This window comes from Aethalodelphis obliquidens, unplaced genomic scaffold (genome assembly GCF_003676395.1).
Source record: "Aethalodelphis obliquidens isolate GAN/ISIS:26980383/991018 unplaced genomic scaffold, ASM367639v1 scaffold26, whole genome shotgun sequence".
Lineage (NCBI taxonomy): Eukaryota > Metazoa > Chordata > Mammalia > Artiodactyla > Delphinidae > Aethalodelphis > Aethalodelphis obliquidens.
The window spans coordinates 19,298,046-19,323,063 of record NW_020837970.1 but is presented as its reverse complement, the minus strand read 5'-3'; the positions used below and the strand labels follow the sequence as shown (position 1 = coordinate 19,323,063).

Sequence of the window (25,018 nt, the reverse complement as noted above, 5' to 3'; positions counted from 1 at the left end):
TTCCACATAAAACAGATAGAACACTTAGACAGTATTATTTATACAGCTATAGATGGACTGAGACCAACATAAAATATCAGAATTTAATTTACTCCAATTTGCTTTGCTCATATTTCACATGCATAAATATCACAAATACAAATCAAAATGTTACAATGAATTATCTCCGACACTTTAATTATTCCCAAAGGGATACCATTTTTGTGACCAATTCCACTCCCCACAATCCATCTCTGCTTCTTTACTCTGCCCAGTTTTTTTTTTTTTGCAAATTACGTAATTTTCAAGTCTGGTATCCATCTGAGAGTCACACCACCACACCTATGCTATACTCAAATGACTAACAGAGAGGGCAAACGTCAGATCAGAAACAGTAAGTCATGGGGTCACAGTGCCTACTGAAAGTTTCCGACAGTGGCTTGGCTAGGAAAGGGAGGAAAAGAGGAAGGGAAGGGAGAGAGAACAGTTGCCAGAGAGCAGCTTCCTGGGTGTGGTAGCTGGGCATGAACCAGCCACCATCACGCTATCATCAACAAGGATGCTGATCATTACTAACCCATCTCAGAATGTCTTAAGTCTATTTAAGGAAAATATATATTTTTTATTTTTGTACAGGTAAAGTATTTTTATAAAGGAATTTTGCTATATGTAACACTGAGATGTATTATATATTATTTGAAGTTATCCTTGGAAAGGAAAATAACTACCAGAAGAAAATCTCATTTCCTCTCCCCACTCCCTCCTTCCCTTTTTCTCTCCCTCAAACAGAATACTTAAAAAGAAAGCCAAATGATCCTATAACATCAAGGAAGAAATCACAAACTAACATTCTGATGAAATTTTTATAAAGTGAATAAGTTTAGTTAAATTTGGAGATTTTAGAGAATTACAATTTTATTTTTACTTTGAGGTTCTACATCTAACTGACTTTCACAGGCAGATTTCTCTCTCAAATCTTAATATTGTTATATTTCCTGTCTGTAACTATGCTCAACAAAAAAAAGTTTTGATTACAATTTGGCTTTTCATATGGAATTCTTTTTTTCTTTTTTTTTGAGGTACGCGGGCCTCTCCCGTTGTGGAGCACAGGCTCCGGATGCGCCGGCTCAGTGGCCATGGCTCACGGGCCTAGCCGCTCCGCGGCATGTGGGATCTTCCCGGACCAGGGCACGAACCCGTGTCCCCTGCATCAGCAGGCGGACTCTCAACCACTGCGCCACCAGGGAAGCCCCATATGGAATTCTTGACACGGAAAAAAGTCAGAGGAAACGACGACTATTCAGTCTGTGCCACACTTAATAATTCTCATTGTAAGTAAAGTACTATCTTGGTCTAAGTTTCAGTACACTGTGGGTTTGGGTAGTCTTTCTAAATCTGATAGGCAAGATTAAGTTTCTGGACAAAGAAAGGAAAACCAGAATCAGATTTGGTGACTTCTCTAAGAAATACCCTGCAAGATCAAGACTAAACTTCATCAAGTGGTCTTCCAATGTGAACTATCTTAATTATACCCTCAAATTACAACTTTATGTGATAAAGAAGCAAGACAACATATAATGGAAGAAAGCAAGAATGACTGGGATAAAAGAAACAGAGATAAGACAGGGTGTGGGTGCCTCACAAAATAAATTTACAAAAATTAATATCCTATATATGACTCTTGGACAAAATCACAACTAAGTTTCATAAATGGAAAACAAGGTTCACAAAAGGGAAACTAGCACTACACACACATGATACCCAGCTGAGAGGAACACAATTTGAAACACTGGCTGGTATGGTACTTTTGAAATTGGGGTACAGCAATTTATATCTAATACTTACACTAAAAAATATTCCTGATACTGCTATGCCTCATGTTTGCCATAACTGAGTACAAGTACCGGAGAAGTCAATCTTTCTTAATGGAGCTTACTTTACTTTCCTTAAAAGAAGGCTGGGAGGAAGAACGTCCACTAGCTTATCAGAATTCACTTAACTTGTTCACCTAACATATGGTGGCTTATAGTAAAATGGCAATCAAGCTTTTACAGCTCCAAAATTCAAAAATGCAGGCAACAGAAACAATGAGTGAAAAAGCATTCATGGTCAACGGACCCAAATCGAGTGTTGCTGGACACAGGAGTGTATGTATATATGTGTCTCTGAGTAGCCGGGGGTCAGCTGAGGAGAGCTTGGTGTGCTGCAGCAGGGGTCCCCAACCCCGGGCCACAGACCAGAACCGGGACCGGTACCAGTCCGCCGCCTGTTAGGAACCGGGCCGCACAGCAGGAGGTGAGGGGCGGGTGAGCAAGCAAAGCTTCATCTGCCGCTTCCCATCGCTGGCATTACCCCCTGAACCATCCCCTCCTTTGCTTGCATTACCCCTGAACCATCCCCCCACCCCTCCCTCCCTGGTCCGTGGAAAAAATTTTTTCCACAAAACCAGTCCCCTGGTGCCAAAAAGGTTGGGGACCGCTGTGCTAAGGAGACATTTCTTTAGCAAAAGGGAAAGGCTTTTGAGCAGATCAATAACAAGATCAGATTTAGTGAGGAAACAAGAGAAGTGAGGAGTGGGGAAAAGACTAGAAGTTGTAAAGTTAGTGTAATGGTTCAGAATTAAAGAGGATGAATTATGGCAGTAACAAGAGGGGTAAAGAGAAGGCATAAAGTAATGACCACTCTTAAGAAGCTGGATGATAAAGATAAGGAGAGGGATTTATCATTCATTTAACAATTCTTTATTGGTGTGCCTATATATGTCAGGTAGCAGCTGGGATACTGCAGTGAACAAAAACAAAATCAGTACTGTCATGCAACTGAGTGGGAAAGATAGACATAAAAAACGGTAATTCTACAAAATGGTATACCAAAAGAACTTGCCAGGAAGTTAGAAATAGACATTTCGCTGGAGAGAATGGAAAACAATAATATCGAGAGCACAAAAGGACTTCTTACACACCCTCTTCCTCTAAAACAGCAGGAAAGGAAGGGTAGGTGAAAGCTAATCTTACATGCTCTCATTTTTTTTTCTTTAAACTTTTTATTTTGAACTGTAGATTCACATGCAGTACTAAGAAATAATACAAAGAGATCTCATGTACCCTTTACCTAGTTTCCCTCAACAGTAATATCTAGTAAAACTACAACCAGGAGACTGACATTTCCACCACAAGGATCCCTCATATTGTCCTTTTACATACAGCCACACCCACTTCCCTCCCTCTACCACCTCCCTCATTAACCCCTGGCAATTACTAATCTGTTCTCCATTTCAATAATTCTGTCATTTCAAGAAGAATGTTACGTAAATAGTCATACAATATGTAACCTCTGGGGATTGGCTTTTTTTCACTCAGTATAATTCTCTGGAGATTCATCCAGATTGTTGCAATTATCATTCCTTTTATTGCTTAAGAGTAATTCCATAGTATGGATAGACATCGCTTGTTTAACCATTCACTCAATGAAGGACATCTGGGTTGTTTCTAGTTTGGGGCTATTATGAATAAAGCTGCTATATACATACATGTATAGGTTTCTGTGTGAACATAAGTTCATTTATACGGGATAAATGCCCAAGAATGTAAAATGTTAGGTCATATGGCAGTTGCAACATATTTTTTCAGAAACTGCCAAACAGGTTTTCAGAGTGGCTGTACCATTTCACATTCCTACCAGCAATGTCAGAGTGATCCCGTTTCTCCACATATTTGACAGCATTTGGTATTGTCACTTTAAAAAAATTTTAGGTATTCTGATAGGTATGTAGTGATATCTTGTGGTCTTAATTTGCAGTTCCTTAATGGCTAATGATGTTAAAACAACTTTTCTTGTGCTTATTTGCCATCTGTACATCTTCTTTGGTGAACCACCTATCCATCCCTTCTGCCCATGTTCTAGTTAAACTATATGCTTTTTTTTAATACTGAGTTTTGAGATATCTTTACACCTTGTAGATAATATTCCTTTGTTAGACATGTGGTTTGCAAATATCTTCTCCACTCTGTAGCTTATCTTTTCATCCTCTTAACAGGGTCTTTCACAGAGCAAAACGTTTTAATTTTGATGAAATCCAGTTTCAATTTTTCCTTTTATAGATTGTGCTTTTGGTGTAAAATCTAAAAACTCTTTGCCTAGGCCTTGATCCTGATTTTCTCTTATGTTTCTTTTCTAAAATTTCATGATGCATATTTTACATTTAGGTCCATGATCTATTCTGAGTTGATTTTTTACATAACGTATGAGACTCAGCTTGAAGTTCAGGTTTTTGTCTATGGATGGGTGTCCAGTTATTCCAGTAGCATTTGTTGAAAAGGCTACTTTTCCTCCACTGAATTGCTTTTGCATCTTTGTCAAAAATTAGTTGGGAATTTTTGTATGGATCTATATCTGGATTCTCTATTTTATCCCACTGATATATCGGTCTATCTTTCCATCAACACCATATAGTCTTTTTTATTTTAGATACATAGTAAGTCTTAAAATCAAATAGACTGATTCTTCCCACTTTAAAAAAAAAACTGTTTTAACTACTCTAGTTCCTTTGCTTTTCCATATAAATTTTAGAATAATTTTATCTATATTTACAAAGAATCTTATTGGGATTTTGACAAGAATTGAGTTAACCTGTATATAAATTTGAAGAGAACTGACGTTTTTACTATGCTGAGTCTTCTAATCCATGGACATGGTATGTCGCTCCATTTATTTAGCTCTTCTTTGATTTCTTTCATTAGCATTTTATAGTTTTTAGTATGCAAATTTAACAAGTTTTGTTAATTTACACTTAAGATGTGAGTGACTGCAAATGCTACTGTATTTGCAATTTGTGTTCACATGTTCATTGCTAGAATACAGAAATACAACTGATTTTTATGTTTATCTTGTATCTTGTGACATTATTGAACTCACTTCTTAGTTGTAAGTTTTGTGGATTCCTTAGGATTTTCTACATAAACATATCTGCATATAGGGACTGTTATATGCCTTCCTTTCTGATCTATATACCTTTTTTTGTCTTATTGAACTGGTTAGAACTTCTAGCACTGTGATGGTGAACTTCCTTAACTGGTTCCTCATCTTGATGGGGAAGTACTGTTGTTTGCCATTAAGTATAATGTTAGTTGTAGGTTTCTGTAGATGCTCTGAAGTTATTTTTCTAAGGTTTTTTTTTTTTTAACATAATGAATGGGTGTTGAATTTTGTCAGCAGCTTTTTCTCCACTGATTAATCTGATCAGGTTCAGGTTTTTCTTTTTTTTCTTTAATTCTGGTGGATTGTACTGATTAATTCGGGGATACTAAGTCAGCCTTGCATCCCTGGAACAAACCACACTTATAGAACATATAACTTTTTATTTATTGCTGAATTCTATTTGCTAATACTTTGTTAAGAATTTTTATGTTCATATTCACGGGGGATACTAGTCTGTTGTGTTCCCTTTTTGTACTATCTTTCTCTGGTTTTGTTAACAGGGTAATAGCTTCAATTCCTTCTCTTCTATTTTCTGGAAAGATTGTGTAGAATTGGTTTTAATTCTTTAAACACTGGTAGAATTCTCCAATAAAACTATCTGGACTTGCAGACTTTTGGGCGGGGGGTTAAAATTACAAATTTAATCTACTTAAGAGTAAGAGGGTTAACTCAATTTATCTATTTCACATTGGGTTAGATGTGGTAGTTTGTGTTTTAGAGGATATGCTTTGTCTAAGTCATCAAACTTACATGATGTATAGTTGTGTATAGTATTCCCTTATTATCCTTTTGATGTTTGCAGGGTCTATAGTGGCATTCCTGGTTCAGTCCTAATACTGATCATTTGTGTCTTCTCCCTTTTTTTTTCCAGTTCACTGATTCTTTCCTCTGTCCCATTAGTCTCTTGCTGAGCTCATCTATTGAGTTTTTCTTTATTTTAGTTATTGTCTTTGTTCAAAATTTTCCATTTAGTTCTCCTTTAAGTCTTCTCTTTCTTTTTGAAGAGACTTTCTATTTATCTGCTGAGATACTCTATTTTTCCATTTGTTTCATGTGTGTTCGTAATTCCCTGTTGAAGCATTTTAATGATGACTGTGTTAAAAATCTTTTTAAAATATATCTTTATTGGAGTATAAATGCTTTACAATGTTGTGTTAGTTTCTGTTGTACAACAAAGTGAATCAGCTATATGTATACATATATCCCCATAACCCCCTCCCTTGAGCCTCCCTCCCACCCTCCCTATCACACCCCTCTAGATCATCACAAAACATCAAGCTGATCTCGCTGTGCTATGCAGCAGCTTCCCACTAGCCATTCATTTCACATTTGATAGTGTATATATGTCAATGCTACTCTCTCAGTTCATCCCAGCTTCCCCCCTGCCCCCCCATCCCAGGTCCTCAAGTCCGTTTCTACATCTGCATCTTTATTCCTGCCCTGCAACTAGGTTCATCAATACCGTTTTTTTAGATTCCATATATGTGCGTTAGCATACAGTATTTGGTTTTATCTTTCTGACTTACTTCACTCTGTATGACAGACTCTAGGTCCATCCACCTCATTACAAATAATTCAATTTCGTTCCTTTTTATGGCTGAGTAATATTCCATTGTATATATGTTCCACATCATCTTTATCCATTCATCTGTCGATGGACATGCTTCCATGTCCTGGCTATTGTAAACAGTGCTGCAATGAACACTGTGGTACATGTAATTCTTTGAATTATGGTATATGCCCAGTAGTGGGATCGCCCGGTCATATGGTAGTTCTATTTTTAGTTTTTTAAGGAACCTCCATACTGTTCTCCATAGTGGCTGTATCAATTTACATTCCCACCAACAGTGCAAGAGGGTTCCCTTTTCTCTGCACCCTACCCAGCGTTTACTGTTTGCAGATTTTTTGATGATAGCCATTCTGACCGGTGTGAGGTGATACCTCATTGTAGTTTTGATTTGCATTTCTCTAATGATTATTGATGTTTAGCATCTTTTCATGTGTTTGTTGGCAACCTGTATGTCTACTTTGGAGAAATGTTTATTTAGGTCTTCTGCCCATTTTTGGATTAGGTTGTTTCTGCAATACTGAGCTGCATGAGTTGCTTGTATGTTTCGGAGATTAATCCTTTGTTGTTTCATTTGCAATATCTTCTCCCATTCTGAGGGTTGTCTTTTTGTCTTGTTTATGGTTTCCTTTGCTGTGCAAAAGCTTTTAAATTTTATTAAGTCCCATTTGTTTTTGTTTTTATTTCCGTTACTCTAGGAAGTGGGTCAAAAAAGATCTTGCTGTGGTTTATGTCAAAGAGTGCTCTGCCTACAATTTCCTCTAAGAGTTTGATAGTGTCTGGCCCTACATTTAGGCCTTTAATCCATTTTGAGTTTATTTTTGTGTATGGTGTTAGGAAGTGTTCTAATTTCATTCTCTTACATGTAGCTGTCCAGTTTTCCCAGCACCACTTATGGAAGAGGCTGCCATTTCTCTATTGTATATTCTTGCCTCCTTTGTCAAAGATAAGGTGACCATATGTGTGTGGGTTTGTCTCTGGGTTTTCGATCTTTTTCCACTGATCTATATTTCTGTTTTTGTGCCAGTACCATACTGTCTTGATTACTGTAGCTTTGTAGTACAGTCTGAAGTCAGGGAGTCCGATTCCTCCAGCTCCATTTTTCTTTCTCAACATTGCTTTGGCTATCCGTGGTCTTTTGTGTTTCCATACGAATTGTAAAATTTTTTGTTCTAGTTCTGTGAAAAATGCCATCAGTAATTTGATAGGGATTGCAATGAATCTGTAGATTGCTTTGGGTGGTATAGTCATTTTCACAATGTTGATTCTTCCAATCCAAGAACATGGTATATCTTTCCATCTGTTAGTATCACCTTTGATTTCTTTAATCAGTGTCTTATAGTTTTCTGCATACAGGTCTTTTGCCTCCTCTAAGATCAGGAACAATACAAGGGTGCCCACTCTAACCACTATTATTTGACATAGTTTTGGAAGTTTTAGCCACAGCAATCAGAGAAGAAAAAGAGACAAAAGAAATCCAAATTGGAAAAGAAGTAAGACTGTCAGTGTTTGCAGATGACATGATACTATACATAGAAAATCCTAAAGATGCCACCAGAAAACTACTAGAGCTAATCAATGAATGTAGCAGGATACAAAATTAATGCACAAAAATTTCTTGCATTCCTATACACTAACAATGAAAAATCAGAAAGAGAAATTAAGGAAACACTCCCATTTATCACTGCAACAAAAAGAATAATATACCTAGGAATAAACCTACCTAAGGGTGCTTTAAAAATCTCTGTCAGGTAATTCAAAGACCTGTCATCTCAGTGTTGGCATCAATTGACTCTCTTTTCTCTTTTGAGATTTTCCTTGTTCTTGGTATGAATGGGTGATTTTCAACTGAAATCTGGATATTTGGGGCATCATATTATATAAGACTCTGGATCTTACTAAACCTTTTGTTTTCAGCTGGCTTCTTCTGACACCCAGAGGAAAGGGGAGGTGCCACCTCATTATGTCAGGTGGAGGTAGAAGTGCAGGTTCTACACTCAGTCTCCACTGATACCTGAGGGGGAAGTGGGGACTCCTCTTTACCCCTTAGCAGGGTTGGGAGTTCTGGCTCCTCACCAGGCTTCCACTGATACTGCCCCCCTGGCTGGGTGCAGTAACAGTAACTCATTACTGTTCCCCACATGGCATCCAATGATACCATGAAGAGAGGGTGTCAATGCTACATGGTGCTGAAAGTCCTGACTCTCTACAGGCCTCCTCTGATACCACTCCAGTGGAAAAGGGAAGTTGGGAAGGAGTGTCTCTTATTGCCAGGTGGGATAAAAGTCCAGGCTCCCCGTGTGTCTCCACTGATACAGCAGGGGTGGGGGCCTCAATACTTCCCAGTTGGGATGAAAATCTTGGCTCTCTACTTAGCCTCTGACACCATATAGCAGGGAGGATGGGAGACCTCATTACAACCTGGTAAGGATGGAAGTCTAGGCCTCCCACTTGGCCTTTGCTGGCATGGGAGAGGATGGGGCCACAGTTTCTTATGTGGTGTATGGCTGGAGTAGGAGCGATTATAGTCTAACAGTTTTTATCTTGCCAGGCTGCCTCTTTCCTGGTCTTTTGGCTAGAGAGAGCACACTTTTGGTAGAGCTTTTCTTTTTATGCCTAGTGGTGTTTCCAAGTTATCAGCTTCTTCAGCTCAAGCTGGGACATACGAGGCAAAAACAAAAACCAGGGAACACACCATCATGGTGTTCCTTCGGTCTAAAAGCCCCTAGCCAGTCAATCTTCCTCTCTCCATCTTTCAGAGTCTTCTTATGTTTGTTTTACATATAATGGCTAGAGTTTTTAGTTGTAATTAGCAGGAAGAATACAGAAAAATACTATTCAATCTTCCCAGAAATGGAAGTCCTCTACTTGTTTTTTAAATACTCTAATTTTTCTACTATTGTCAACTGTAATAACATTAAGCATCTTTATAACTATAACCTGTTCTTTTGCAGCTGGGTTCTAATCTATCATTCCACTAAAACATAACATTAATTACTAAATTACATTTTGCTGTCAGTCACCTTGTACTTTGGCATCTGTATTTTCTAAATTCTCCCCCTTTCAAATAAAACTACTCAATGAATGGGATACATTTCCACCACCACCTCCACTTCAATACCTATGTTTGGTTTGGATCGGAACAAATCTGATCAAAAGATTAAGTAAATATATCAATTCTTAAGACATTTATAAAAGCCATGGAAATGTTTTAAAATATTCATTTTCAAAGAGGTCTTAAAATTAACGATAGAGAAGGATGTCCAATAATTTAAGTTTTTTTACTAGACCCAGCCCAGTTACTACCTGGATTTCTAGCCACTTTTTCCTTTCAATTTCTAAATTTCTTTCTAATTTGAAGTCTAAACAATTTATTAACTAAGGTCCATCTATATATCTCATAAGGCCCTGGGAGAAACAGATATTTTGAGTAATTACCTGCATCTAACCTGAAGCACTCTTGTGTTCCATTCATCTACTTACATTTTCCTATACTACATTCAGATATTCAACCAAAATATACTGGTCACCACTATCCTTACCCAATTATATGCCAAGCACTGTGCCAGGGTCTGGAAACATCAATGTGAACAACACCAACAGTATCCTGCTCTTATATTCTTCTGAAGCTTCCTGAGACAGTGATATATCAAAGCAATGCTTCTCAGACTTTTCTACCATATAACGCAAGTATTCAGAAGCCTACAGAACTCAAGGTTGGAAACAGTCTACTCAATCTTATGTCTCCTATTTATCCTTAAAATTCAGAGTAATATTACTAGGAAATTACTAAATTTGCCTTAATTTTCTTCATAGCACTTATCATAAACTAAAATTTCATACGTTCATATGATTATTGCCTCACTCTTCAGCACTGGAATACAAGCTCCGTGAGAGCAAAAAACCTCTATTTGGTTCACTACTCTACTCCCTGCTAGAATAGGGCCTAACGTAATCAGCATTCAATAAATATTTGTTGAATAATTACTGTATAAACAAATGAGAATCACAGAAATTCTCACTTTTATTTCTTACTTAAGAAATCAAACTCTTATATCATTATTTATCTTCAGAATGTACTTCTATGATTATGAAATATAAAAGTTTTAAAAATAACCTAGCTCAGCTTTCCCATTCCTGATACTTTGTTCTAACATGCAGCCAATTAAAATTTCTACTCTAAGAGCTTGAAATTTGTATCCCCTATTTTAAGGTTCCTTATGTTTCAGGTAGCGTAAGTTTAAAATAATTCCCTTGAAGTCTTAGAAATTCTTTGCATAATATTTAGCTGGGAAAAAGAGTGTGGAAAAAAGGAAGTAAAATACAGGCAGAAGTTGGTGACTGCATAGGTGTTCAGCAAGAAATCAGATGATACTGAAGATGATACTCTCAGTTTTGCTAATGGAACAAGTGAGGAACAATCTGATTGTATTCTAGCATCCCCACTGATCAGTAAAGGTTGATCACTAAGCTGACTAGTCAGATATCCCCTTCCATGTCTTGTTTACTGAACGACACAAATTAAGATTATCTGCTTACTTTGAATTACTCAACTGCGAAGCTCTATACTTGCTCTGTCCAAATCAATAGCCACTAGCCACATGTGGCTACTGACACTTGAAATGTGGCCAGACTGACTGAGGAACAGAATTTTAATTTTATTTAATTTTTATTTAAATGTAAAAGTTGAAGCAGCATTAAACACAAACTTCACTGTTTTGGTAGAACTAAATTTCCCTTTCACCTGTACACTGCATAAATTAGTATATTTAGTAGTGCGTGTATACTAGAAATTTTAATATTATATATGTATGTGGCTTACATCACACTTCTATTGGAAAGCACTGCTCTAGGACATTGGTTCTCAACTGGGGACAATTTTGTTCCCCAAGAGACATCTGGCAATATCTAGAAACATTTTTGGTTGTCACAGCTTGGGAGTGCTACTGCATCTCATGGGCAAAGGCCCGGATGTTACTAAACATCCTACAATGCACAAAACGACTTTGTTTTGTAAACAAAACATACCTAACTACCACCACCACCACCACCTCAGTTCTCTTACCAAAATACAACTGAGAAAAGTATCCATTACCTAAGGAAGTAATGAGGGGGGTTGGGAGAGATGACAGGTGGCTGATGTCAACAGAAAAGGCTGGTGTGTAAGATGAAAATTTTGTGATCATACAAGGAAGCTGGTATGATTTTAAAAGGCAAAAACAAAAGAATGAGGAATACATTTTCTTTTATTGTTTAAGTAAAGAAAAAAACTACTATCGACAAAATGCATATGAGAGTAAGTGAGACGTCTCAGGTAGTCAGGATCAGAAACTCTTGCAACAATTTAGGGAAGGAGGTCCTAAGGCCTGAATTTAAGTGTACTGCAGCTCAGGAAAAAACAATGGAATAATTATCCCTTAATATCTTAAAAGCATTTTTTTCTTTAAACATCCTAATCATATACAGCAATATAAACATATTTCAAGAATGATAAATGAGCATCATGATATAGTTAAATAAAAATGAAAGATATAATCGTTTTAAAATTAATCAAGAGTCCCAAATAAGATCAGACCAAGTCTCACACTAAGGCTGAAAAGGCTTTTAGGCAGACATTTTTACCTTTCTGTGTCAAGCGCTTCCTCATTTTTCATCCATCTAATGGTTGGAGTAGGAAGTCCTGAAGCAACACATGGTAACACTGCACTCTGACCAATGACTCTGACTAAGGAAGAAGGTTGTTTCAAAAATACCAAGTTTGATGTAACCTCAGGATCTAAAAAAAAAAAATTAAACAAAAGACAATAATTAAGAAAGTACTTTACCACTTTAATGATAAAGAATGGCAAATTCCTATTCAGTCTGTGTGGCTTTATACAACAAAATAGTTTAAGCAAAAGTGACAAGAAAATTCCATTTAAATTAGCAAACATTTCTTAATAATTTCCATGTGCAAAACTTTGTGCTAGGCTCTCTGGGGGCCTTAAAGATGTATAAGTTATAGCTCCTGCTTTCAATGTGCTTACTGGTCATCTGAGTGAGATCTGACATGAATCCCCTTCATTTTAAAAGGTAACATAAAGTAAATGCTTCATGAGTGGTACAAATAGAAAAAAGACTGATCAAGCTCAGGACCCTTAGCAGTCAGTATCCTCCCCACTCACAGGGATACCATAAGTGGTTTCTTTTCCTTCCCTACACCTGTGTGTTACTTCTGAAAATCTTTGATCTTCATCGCTTTGACTTTCTCACTTAGACTGTCAAACCTTTGATTTTATAATGGTGCAACTAACAGGCTACCACTATACGTGTATTCACTTCATACAGCTGCCCTCTTATGAGCATATGAAAAGGCCATACTCGTGGGGTAGAAGATAGGGTTCTCTACTAGATGGGGGTGCTATTTCTAATGTTAAGTTTTGAGAAAAAAAGACTGTTCTCAGGCAAAGAGATGTGACTCTTATCCCCATACTCTTAGAAAAAGATGTTCTATAGCCATGGTAACAACCACCAGAGCTGGCCTTAAACTTATGTAACCAATCGATGACAGTTCTGTAGCTATGGCAACAAGTAAACACTGTCTAATAGTTCAGTACAACTCGCTTCAGTGAACATGCCTTTGAAAGCCAACCAATGAGTTTAACCAATGCCTTTAAAAGTCAGCCATTCAGTGGTGGAATCCCTTGCTTCTAAGGCTGACACTGCTCTCATCTCTGTAACCAACCACAAAACATGCTTCTATTACTGACATCAACCCAACCCAGCCTCCTAACCAACACACCAAGAACAATGTCTTCCCAAAAATTTTATAGGAGATTAGCAGTTTGCATTATTCAAGACGACTATGCTTTACAAGCATAGCTCTCCGTTAAGTAAACAAAACATTCTGTACTTTTTGTTTCAGATAGTTCATGGTGGCTCATCCTTTTGACACCAAGAATCTTATTTACTTGAATCTGGTTTTAGGATTTGCTTGACTGCTACCACAGATTTAGAGAAAAAAATATGACCTCTGTCTACTATCAAATATGCCCTCTGTCACATAAAAGCAAGTCAGGAAGTAGGCAGGAAGACATCGCTATATAGCAATAGTTCTCTTTCACCTTGAACTATTTACCTAGAATTAATCAAATTTTGATCAAAACAAACAAATCTGAACAAATATTTATTGGCTTCTATGTGCCAGTTACCATTCTTGGCAGCAGACAAAATTCCCTGCCCTAGTTGAGCCTACATACTAATAAGGGGAGAGAGACAACAAATAAAAGACATGGTATGTCAGCTGGTGATATGTTCTCAAGTAAAATGAAGGGGGAAGGACAAAGTGCTGGGGCACAAATGGAAGACTGTTGTTTTAAACAGTGGTCCAAGAAAGCTTCACTGATAAAGTGATATTTGAGCAGAGAGGTAAGACAGTGAGTCAGGCAGAGATATCTGAGGGAAGAGGAGTCCAGGCAGAGAAAACGGCAAGTAGAAAGACCCTAAAGCAAGAGCATGTTTGGAGTGTTCTAAAAACATAAGGTGGCAACAATCACAGAGTGAGGGAGAGAAGGGTATGAGATGTAAGAAGAGAGATGGGGGAGGGAGGTGGCATTAAGGTTATACAAAACCTTACAGGCCAAGGACTTTTAACATTTGCTCTGAGATGGGAAACCATTAGAAGGTTTTACGCAAAGATGTGACATGATCTAATAAACATCTTAAAAGATAACTGTGGCTGCTGAGCTGAGAATACACTGGGATAGGAATGATAAGAGCAAGAACGACGATGACAAAGGAAGAAACTGCATTTTAAAAAATCAGTTCAAGGCCCATTAGGAATACTCTCAAGAGTGGCTGCTCATAACATTGGATAACATTGGCCTCCCTTTGCAAGCCAATCCATAGGCTAAAAACATGCCTACAAAATGGTTATATATAAAAACTGTCCAAACAATGTAGGGATGGTCCAACTCAGATTTGAAATGAGAAATATGGAAAGAATCAGGCATGTAGCAGTGCGAACAGAAGCTGAAAGGTCATGAAACACCAAGAGGGTAGAGGGACTATGATGAGCCACAAGTGAGAGGACATCACAAGAAAGCAGAAGTTACAGAGCTGAGAAAAGATGCACAAAACAGATTATGAGGAAAGCCAGTAAGGGCAGAAAGAATGAGAACCCACAAAGAGAAGGAAAGACAGAAAGAGGAGCGTTCGTTAAAATGGGGGAGCATCACAAAGATCCAAGAACTCTTGCTCACCAGTGTCTCTAGAGATGCTGTACTAACAGTTACTACTCTGCCCATCCCTTATATGAACCAGCCTGAGTGAGTCTCTGATTCTTATAAGTAAAAAGACTTAACTACAAAAACAACCCTATTACAGGGAGGTAAGAGAACTATAAAAACAACCTTATTACAGGGAGGTAAGAGAACTATAAAAAGTATGCTATTGGGGGAGAGAGCAGAAGATAGAGGTTTGACAAAAGACACAGAGCTAATGTTTCTTTGGCCACGAAGAATGCCACAGATACTGAACATACTTTACTGCTTGGTAAATTTTTACTGACCAACACATTTGCTAAAAATCTGTCTGGTATGTTTTCTTCTTTTGTCTCCCTGTAAGAAACTGAAACTCTTTATGCTGACATTAATATCTCAACCCACACCTGTAACAGTGTTTATTAAAAAAAATTCTAACAGAACAATTTTTATCCATTAATAAACATAAAACCATCAGTGCTGATAATAATCTAATACCTGGAAGAACTTTTAATTCAACTTCATCACTATACTTTGGTGGCCCACCACTTTCAACTATGCAGCGATAGAGTCCCCCATCTCCTTCAGTTGCGTTGCTGATAACTAGTGTTCCACTTGGAAGTTTGGTAAGTCTATCATCCAGAAGAAGAGGCTGTCTGTTCTGTTCCCACCTCACAAATGGGACCAAATCTGCATTAACTTCACAATTCAGAATTGCACTGTTCCCAACATAAACCGAAGAAGGTTCTGGTTGGCTGGAAAATCTTGGAAGACCTAGACAATAAAGAAAACGAGAAAATAAAAAGTAGTTAAATATTACTTTAAAATGTAGTCATAGGAACCAGGAGCAAGTCAGCCGGTGTGGCCACATGTGTAGTGGAACCAGGGTCAAGAAGGTCCATGGGTCAGGATATTGGCTACATACAGGGATACAGATCAAGTAAATAAATGTACTAGGAATAACTGGAGTCAGATTCCTCACAGTTGAAGAAGCAAGATACAAATATTAAAAGCAGAAGGGTAGAATAAATCCCATGGTATTGCACTAGAACAGAGGTATCAGTGTAAACTTAACAGTTTTATAAAACTATAGATGTATATAGATAGATGTATATCTGGATATAAATGTATATGCGTAAAATATATATACGTTTCATATACAGTTATTACAGATACACACACACGCATACTAACTCTGGCCAGAGAGTCCAGAATCAATGTCACTTCAGTAGCAATGTGTACATACGGTGACCTAATCATGATTTCTAAATACTATTCTCCACTAACGCAGCTTGGAGAAATGGCTGATTCTAGGACTGGAGTAGGGAAAGAACAATATGAGTCTGGAAAATCTTGTGAGAGAAAGTAAGGAAGTATCTAAAGGATAACAGGGACATATCAAAAGGACACAGAAGTCAGATCAAAAGGAGTTTCCTCTGGCTAGATCTGGGATAATGAACATTAATGCAGGAAGAATCAAGAATGGATGCTAAAACTAGTAAGTGAAAGTTGGATGAAGAATAGGATATTTACAGAGTATCAAATTACTTCTTCCCAAAATACTTATTACTAATTAATAAAAGTACAAAGTATTTATTAACTTTAGAGTAAAGAAACATAGTACAGACAATCTTAACCAAGTAATAAAAGTTAACATCACCAGTAATGGAACAAAACACCACATGCTTCCTCATATGATGCACTAATAATACAGCATCACTTCTGTGATATTTCTCCCCAAAATGCAAAATCTAAATCTATTCATGGAGGAAAATTAGAAAATCTGAAATGAGACAAGGATAAACTGAAGAATGGTTTGAGATCGTAAGAATCTAAGGAGAGAACTACTAAGTAAAACTTGTAACCCTGGACCAGAAAGGAAGGGGGATGATGGGGCAAAGTTTCTGCTTTTGCTTTTTCTGCTACTTAGAACATTATTGAGACAACCAATGAAATATGAATTGTATCTATGGATTAAATGATAGAATTTTATTAAGGTTAATTTCCTAATATTGATGGATGTTTACTTAGGAAGAGGTCCTTGTTTTTAGGAAATACACACAGAAGTATTTAGGTTGGGGTAACATCTGCAACTTACTCTTAATGGTTAAGAAAAATTTTATGTGGGTATGTGCATATTAGATGATAAGCAGATGTGGTAAAATGTTAACAATCGGGTAATCTGATTGAAGAATATATGAGATTTCTTGGTTTCATTCTTATGACAATTCCACAAATTTAAAATTATTTCAAAATAGAATATTAACCAAAAAAATGTAGTCATAAATACTTCGTAGACGCCACAGAACGTAATGGTTAAGAGCAGATATACAAGGATCCACTGCTCCACATCCTCATTTGGTACTGGCGTACTTTTTGACTTTTAGCCACTCTAACAGGTGTGAAATGGTACCCCATTGTGGTTTTAATTTGCATTTTCCTAATGATTAATGATTTTGAGCATCTTTACATGTGATATCAGCTACACCTACATTTTCTCTTATTAAATGTCTGTTCAAGTCTTTTGCCCATTAAAAAATAGGGTTGGGGCTTCCCTGGTGGTGCAGTGGTTGAGAGTCCACCTGCCGATGCAGGGGACACAGGTTCATGACCCCGGTCTGGGAAGATCCCACATGCTGCGGAGCGGCTGGGCCTGTGAGCCATGGCCACTGAGCCTGCGCGTCTGGAGCCTGTGATCCGCAACAGGAGAGGCCACAACAGTGAGAGGCCTGCGTACCGCATTTAAAAAAAAAAAAAAGTGTTGTTTTTCTTTTTATTGTTGGTTTGTAGTAGTTATTAAAAATATATTGCAGCCATGAGTTCTTTTTTAAGCATATACTGTGAATATTTTCCCCAATCTGTGGGCTGACTATTTATTTCTAAAGGTGCCTTAGATGAGCAGAACCTCTTCTTATAATAAAATCTAAATTATCTTTTTTTCTTAAAAAGAAAAAAGAGCAGATATACAGAAAAAACTAGTGGTTAACGTGGGGGAAAGTGGGGTGGGGACACATGGGAGGGGGAGTGGAAGGTACAAACTATTGGGTATAAGATAGGCTCAATGATGTATTGCACAACATGAAGAATATAGCCAATAATTTTATAGTAACTGTAAATGGCAAGTAACCTTTAAAAATTGTATAAAAATAAAAAAAAATTTTAAGTGACTCTGATATGCTCAGAACACAACAAAATGTTTCTTCAAAGACTAGCAAACATTAAATAATGAGAAACATAATTCCAGGTTTTCTAGTTCTATGATAGTCAATTAGTCTATATGGAAATGACACACAGGTTGTCTAGCTCTGCTACAAATTTTTTCTTATTTTTTATTTCAAGGGGATTTTTGAAGGAAAGAAATAAAGATAAAATTAACCAAATATCTACTTTTCAGAAATTGGAAAATTAGAAGCAAGAATTAACAAAGATAAACAGAAACTAATAAAGTAGAGGAAAAAAGGAATCAAATAAAACCAAGAACTAGTTCTATTTTTAAAAAGTCAAAATATTCTCCCTCCTGTGCTCTCATGAAAATGAGTAATTTTTTAAAATATAAACCCACAACAACATATGGGAAGTTGGCAGACAAGAGATTTCAAAAAGTTTCTGGATAGGGAAAGCAGATGGAGGAACTAGTAACTGACATATCGAGGCAGAAAACGCTGCAGCTTCTTTTGCTCACGAGTAGGAGGCCAGTTTGTCCTGCTGTCTTTGGAGAATTGCAGGAGAAAAGAGAGAGAGTGGGAGCGAGGCATGGGATTGACAAGAAGGGATTAACAGTGTGTGTATTTAGACTACCCAGTTACCCCACCTTTGGGCACAAAACACCCACAGCCAGGGGACTGCCCAGGCAGTAAAAGAAAAATTTCTGCTGTGGAGATATGAGACAGCCCAGAGAAGACGACCTGTCACATTTAATTCTATGAGCTATCTACTTAGTGTGCTTTCAAAAATTCCCCTTCTTGTTTGACTTAGCCAGAGTCAGTTTCTATTGCTTGCAAACAAAGAACTCTAACCAATAGTTTTTCAGAATGGCAATTTAGCAGGAGCGTATCTTTTTTTGGCAGCATTTTTTTAAAAATAGCTTTACTGAGGTACAATTTATATGATAAAGGCTACCATTTAAAGTGCACAATTCAATGGTCTTTAGTATATGCAGAGTTGTGCAACCATCACTATCATCTAATTTTAGAACATTTTCACCATCCCCCAAAGAAACTTTGTATTCACTTGCAGTCATTCCCGTTCCTTGTACCCACCCCTTTCCCACCCTCTTCATGCCCTCATTCCCTCCATCTCCAGTCGTATTCTATTCTACAGAAATAAAGATTTGCAAAAGTTTGTTCACTATACTACTGTCTATAAGATCAAACAATTTTTATCCATTAACTATTCATCAAAAAGGGAATTTTTAGATAAATCACAATATATACAAATACAATGGATACTATGCAACTATTAAGAAGAACTTCTACTCATGTCTTAGCTTACATATTATTTCCTCCTGATACCCAGGCCAAGAGCAGGTTAAACAAATCTCCTACAGAATGTTGTTTGCAGCAAAAGAACTTGGGTTTTGTATTAAAATTGCCTATTTACTTAGATATTAGGTCAAAAATGTTTCCTAAAGGATATGAAAGCTAAAAGGAATGATGAACAAACCTAGCAGAGGAGAAGAAAGAGAAGAAAAGCTGGAGGACAGGATTAATAGGCAGTGAGGAAGCCGTGAACAAAGGTCAGAGGCAGAGGGTGAAAGGAAGTGAAAACATTCAGTACTGCCAGAGCCTAAAATGAGGTGAGGGTGCTGATGGTGGTAGGGGGCAGGGACAGAAGCAGAACGGAGTGTTAGGAATGAAGCTGGAGAAGTGGAGGTAACCTCACGAAAGAACTCAACAGGCCTGTTAGAGTTTAGACATTAACTTGATGTTGTTTACTGGAGAGCCACTGAAGGGTGAGAAAGAGTGCTCTGACCACACAGTGGAGACTGGGTTGGAGGAGGGAAAAAATGAGGTGGCAGACAGTTACAAGGTTGTGATGAGGGATGACCAGGAGTAGCCTCAGGAAGGAGCATGTGGATCAAGTACAGAGGAATTAGGAAGCAGAATTCACTCGATTTGGTGATTGGACGTGGGGGACAGCTGAGAGGAAGGAGTTAAGATTAAAAGCCCAGCTTAAAATGTGAATGATAAACAAAGGCTGACCTAAGTGACATTATAGGGGCAGTCAGTCATAATGCTAACTTATTTATCAACATTTTGGAGAAAGTATGGCAAAAAGATTTTTGAAAGAAAGAGAAGAAAGAAAAAAGAGAAAAGGCAAACTGTCAAAAGGCCTGATTCTTTTCTCCTTTTATTTTTCCATCCTCAATCTGTGATTATGAAATAATTACAGTGGCTGTACATCACACTCAAATTCAACTTTTGAGTATTTGGCTGCAAAGAGAAAAAGAGCCATCACACTCTGAATGAACAAGCAAATACAACCTGTAGTGAGTAGGAGGTGGGGAGCCATGATCCAAGAGTGGGAACAAGATGGGAAACTACTGTCTCAGTCATATTCTTTGTTCACATGTTAGCATTTCACCAAGGTGAGAATAAATATAAGACTTAAAAATAAAACAATTTTTGTACAATCTGACCCTTAACAGAAACTTACTTCATCTGGTTCTCAAGTGTAAAAACACTGATCTGAGGACTATAATATCTACTGCAAACACTATGATCTCTTTAGGAACCATAGCTTATCTTTCTAGATCTTTAATTGTTCTTACACTTTCCAACATTTTTCAAACAGGAATGCGCTAAAAGAGAGTGAATTTTTCTCTTTACAACCTTCTGCTCTTTATATATATACATATATATCCTACAGATTTTTGTTTTTAATTTTTAGTTTTTGGTGGGCCTTCTCTAGTTGCGGTGAGTGTGGGCCACTCTTCATTGCGGTGAGCGGGCTCCCCACTACGGTGGCCTCTCCCGTTTCAGAGCACGGTATCCTACAGATTTTTAAATAATCCAATTAAATGTCATTTCCTTGGTTAAGGCATAAAGAACCAAGACTGACTATACTACAAGTTTTACAAAATCATGCTAAATGGTTATGTGGGTAGGGTAAAAGTTCACAATCAAAGTGACAATTTTCCTGCACAACTTCTTTTGCCATTTCCAAGTTAAAAAGATAAAAAGACCTGGCTCAGTACTTCTGATAGCAACTTCAAGCCATCTAAACCATTAGAAAGTGGAAAAGTGCTATAGTTTAATCCCTACAGCACTGATCAAGTCCTAGCATAATCCTATACACCTGGTATATGCTCAATAGATACTTGTTAAATGAGTGTATTTGCTGTAACCAGTTTAATGAAAACTCTAAGACAATACTGCTTTCATCAAGATTTACCCTTTATAAAAAATTTGAAAATACAAATAAATTACTCAACAAAACTTACCTGCTACTGTGAGCTTGGCTGTTCTGCTGACAATAGTTCCAAGACTCTCAACAGTGGCCACACACTGATAATAACCTTCATCAGGTTTATTGTGTTTGGAATGCACCACATTGCTAATAAATAAAGATCCATCTGGGAGAAGCTGGCGTCGATCGTCTGACACTAAGTTTAAAAAAGTTCCATCTTTTTTCCATTCAATTTTTGGAGAAGGCTCAGAATATGCTGAACAGTTTAGTATACCAGAAGAGCCTCTAATTGAGAGGGTATCCACTGGTTCCACCAAAAAATAAAATGGAGTGAATGTCCGAATGCTGGATCCTGCAAAAATAATAAAGAAAAAGAACAAAGTTAAGCAAAACTTTCCTCTACTACTGCTGTAAGAAAATATAACATGTCCAAAAATTATTCTTAAGTGGTTCCCCCTTAGGTATGATACACAAATACAGTCATTTCACTATGAATATCTAATAAATAAAATCTACTTTTTATTAGAAAATCAAAATTTGACCCATTTAGAAGAACATTAGGAAAAAAGACCCTGCTAGCAGAGATAATCCAACCTTGTTAGATGATATGAGTATCTAGTAAAAGTTTTATTTCAAACCCTACAATGGGATTTAAAAATATTTAAAATTACGGTATTCAAAGTGAAATTTTCTACAGAATGTAAAGGAGGTAGAAAACTGAAATGATTCTGTGTTAATACAGTATCTCTTCTATGTTTACCAGCTGTATTTCTTTCATAAATTCACTATACACACCCTTTGTCCATTTTTCTAGTGGATTATTCATCCTATTGACTAAAAGCAATTTTTGGACATAGCTATCAAGTTTTGTAAATGTTCTTTTTTCTACTTTGATATTATGATTTTTTTGTTATAAGAAAATATATTTTAACTACATAAAAGTAAATCTGTTACATTTAAAAAGGTTTTCTTTATCGCAAGAATATTTTTTAAAATTCAGCTTTGTTTTGTGCTAGTACTTTTGTGGTTTCATGTTCTATATTTAATCTTCATCTAGAATTCATTTTGATGTAAAGACCACTGGAGGGATCAGGTTAATTTTTCTAAGTCTTCAGCCAGTTCTTTGAACATGGAAAAAACATAATTTAAAGAAAACATTTGCTATAAACCCTATATTCTCAGCCAGAGAAAGCTTTCCAACTTAGTTTTACCTCTTTTTTTCACGAGAACTACTGATCAACTCCTTTGTGAACAACTCGAGTTGGAATCAGATTTCTTCATATGAACAAATGAAACCAAGACTTTTTCAAATATACATCTACACAGCCCTTTATTTATAGGTTACTTACATTATGAATTTAAGTATGACACTAATTCTTTATTACCTAATAAAAGAATAGTTATAAATAAATATGAAACACACTGGCAGAGGAAAGGAAATAACATTCACTTGGTTTAACATTTTCCAACACTTACAACGATAAATAAATTCCAAATAGACTAAGCACCCTTTCCCAAACACCACGAGGGGTTTCAATCCCCATTTGATGAATATGAAACTGATTCTTCAAGTCCTAAAACTCTTGAAAGTGAGCTTTAGGAAATTTTCAGAAGTAACCTACAGTAATTTGCTTCTTATTACGATAAAAATTTTTATACTGCATTAATTTACTGGAACTATAGTAAAATAAATCAAAATATAAACTTCAGGGCAGTAAAAAATGGTTAAATAAGAAAAATTACCTTTATACCTTTTCTGTATAACTATTAAGTCTTCATTACACCACCCAAATTTAAACTCAGAGATATATTAGATTGGCAGTTAAATTATGCAAATTAACAATTTAAAATAGTCATTAACTATATTAATAAATAAAATTAATTTTAAAATTTGGACAAAGTCTTTGCCATTTGACAAAAAATACAAAAAAAATTACACCAATATAAATATTTTACAGTTTAATGTTCTATCTTGGTTTTGATTTTATTTCATTTAAAAAGCCTATGTCATATCAACCAAGTTGAACAAAAGAGTATATGTGTTCAAAAAATTAAGAAAAAATTATACTCATGGAAGTTTACAAATGCCTTTGAAAAATCAAGGCACTTCAAAATTTTACCAAAAAATATCCATCCATTCAGTATACTTAGAATATAGCATTGCTTAAATATTTACATTTATCATCTTTTATTTTATTCTCTCAGCAGGGGGTGACCTAAGATATTCTTCCTTCACTTAAAATCTCTCAAAGGCTTGCCACTACTTTTTATTAAAAAAAAATCTAAATAAACTCCTTAACTGGCTTGCCGCATCACTCTGTGATTGGCCTCTGCCTCCTCTCCAGGCCCCTCCCCTTGAATCGCTCTTCCTTCATCCGGTAAAGCATGCTGTCAGTCTCCTGTCAGTCTCATACAACATCTGCCCTCTTCACACAAGCTATTCTCACCGGCACCCCTCTCCAATTAACTAGTCTTCCCTCAAGCTCAGCTTAAATATCACTTTCTCAGAAAAGCTATCTGTCCCTAAAGCCCAGGCAAGATTAGTTTGCCCTGTTACAAGCAGGCATGGCATACAGTAATCTACCCACATAGCACTTCAAATGTATTAATCTTTAAATGTTTGTAATAACTTGTTAAGGCAGAGAGAGTCGCAAATTTTCTTGGTTCCTGGTATCCTTATTTGTTCAGTAATTTTTTTCATGAATTCCTTAGGCTAAAAGAAATACCTAAGAGTTCTGGTTGTTAGGTTCAAATGAATGAATAAACACTTGTGTCTTAACAAGTTAGTACCCGTTTGAAAAAATAATACACATAAATTGAAAAATATTTTAATTTCATCTTTCAGTAATCACAATTACTTATGGGATGTGTGCACCCATGGGCTTTGCACAACTTCTCAAACATTTAAATCCCATTGGATATTGCCATCCTCATTTCCTGTTCCACACATTTCTGCATGATACTTGCTTTTTATCACAGTGACCACCAAAAACCCAACTTCAGGAAGATATCGCAGCATCAAGATGAAAGCAGCACAATTAAATGTTGAACTGTGAACTACCTTGACCTAGAAGTTTACATGGTGTCTAACAGATATGTTTCCCTAAAAAGTCTGAAATATTCCTGTAAGTTCACTGAGGTGCTGTGGGGTATCTCAGGGTACAGTTTGGGAACTGCAGGGTTACGATCTATCTTTCTCCAGTGTTTTTATTCACCATATTCTCAGTGCCCACCTAGCACAGTGGATGGTATCAATCTTTAGATTATACAACCAGATAACTTCTAAAAACTTCCACTGCTTAAAGTATTAATGAGACCACAGGTTCCATTCCAATACTAGGCAATTAGTATCACTCTCTTGCACAATAAAACTTACTAACAAGCAGGGTTTTCGTTAATTTTGATGAGCTTTTAAAAAAAATTATATAGAAGAGCAAAGAAAACCAAGAAGAGTCAAAATAATTTAGAAGAACAAAGTAAAGTAACTGCACTCATCAGTTACCAATATTTATAAAGCTACAGTAATTAAGCCACTATGTTCTGAAACAGGGTAAAACAGAGCCACGTAACAAGCTACAGAGCCCCAAAATACAGCTATATATATTTGGAAACTTAATATGCAGAGATGGCATATTAAAATGCCATAGAGATGGCATTTTGGGAAAAGGATGAATTACTCAACAAATGTTACTAGGGCAACTAGTTATCCACAGAGGAGAAAACTGGGACATCTACTCACAACATATAATAATAGACACGTGTTTCTGTGTATCAGGCACTGTTCTAAACATTATTTACATAGTAACCACACAATCTTCACTACTACCTTATGAGATAGGTACTATTA

The 25,018-nt window shown here is 36.6% G+C and overlaps 1 protein-coding gene across 11 annotated transcripts in view; it reads right to left on the bottom strand.

Moving 5' to 3' along the window:
- NEO1 (neogenin 1) overlaps nt 1-25,018 on the bottom strand; it is a 237,875-nt gene that overhangs the window by 150,493 nt on the left and 62,364 nt on the right. For all 11 annotated transcript variants that reach the window (XM_027123555.1, XM_027123553.1, XM_027123547.1 and 8 more), the window contains 3 exons: nt 21,206-21,523; nt 15,262-15,537; nt 12,146-12,299 (listed from right to left, as the gene is read on the bottom strand). In XM_027123555.1, coding sequence (XP_026979356.1) covers nt 12,146-12,299; nt 15,262-15,537; nt 21,206-21,523 — 748 coding nt within the window. The remainder of the gene's footprint in view (nt 1-12,145; nt 12,300-15,261; nt 15,538-21,205; nt 21,524-25,018) is intronic.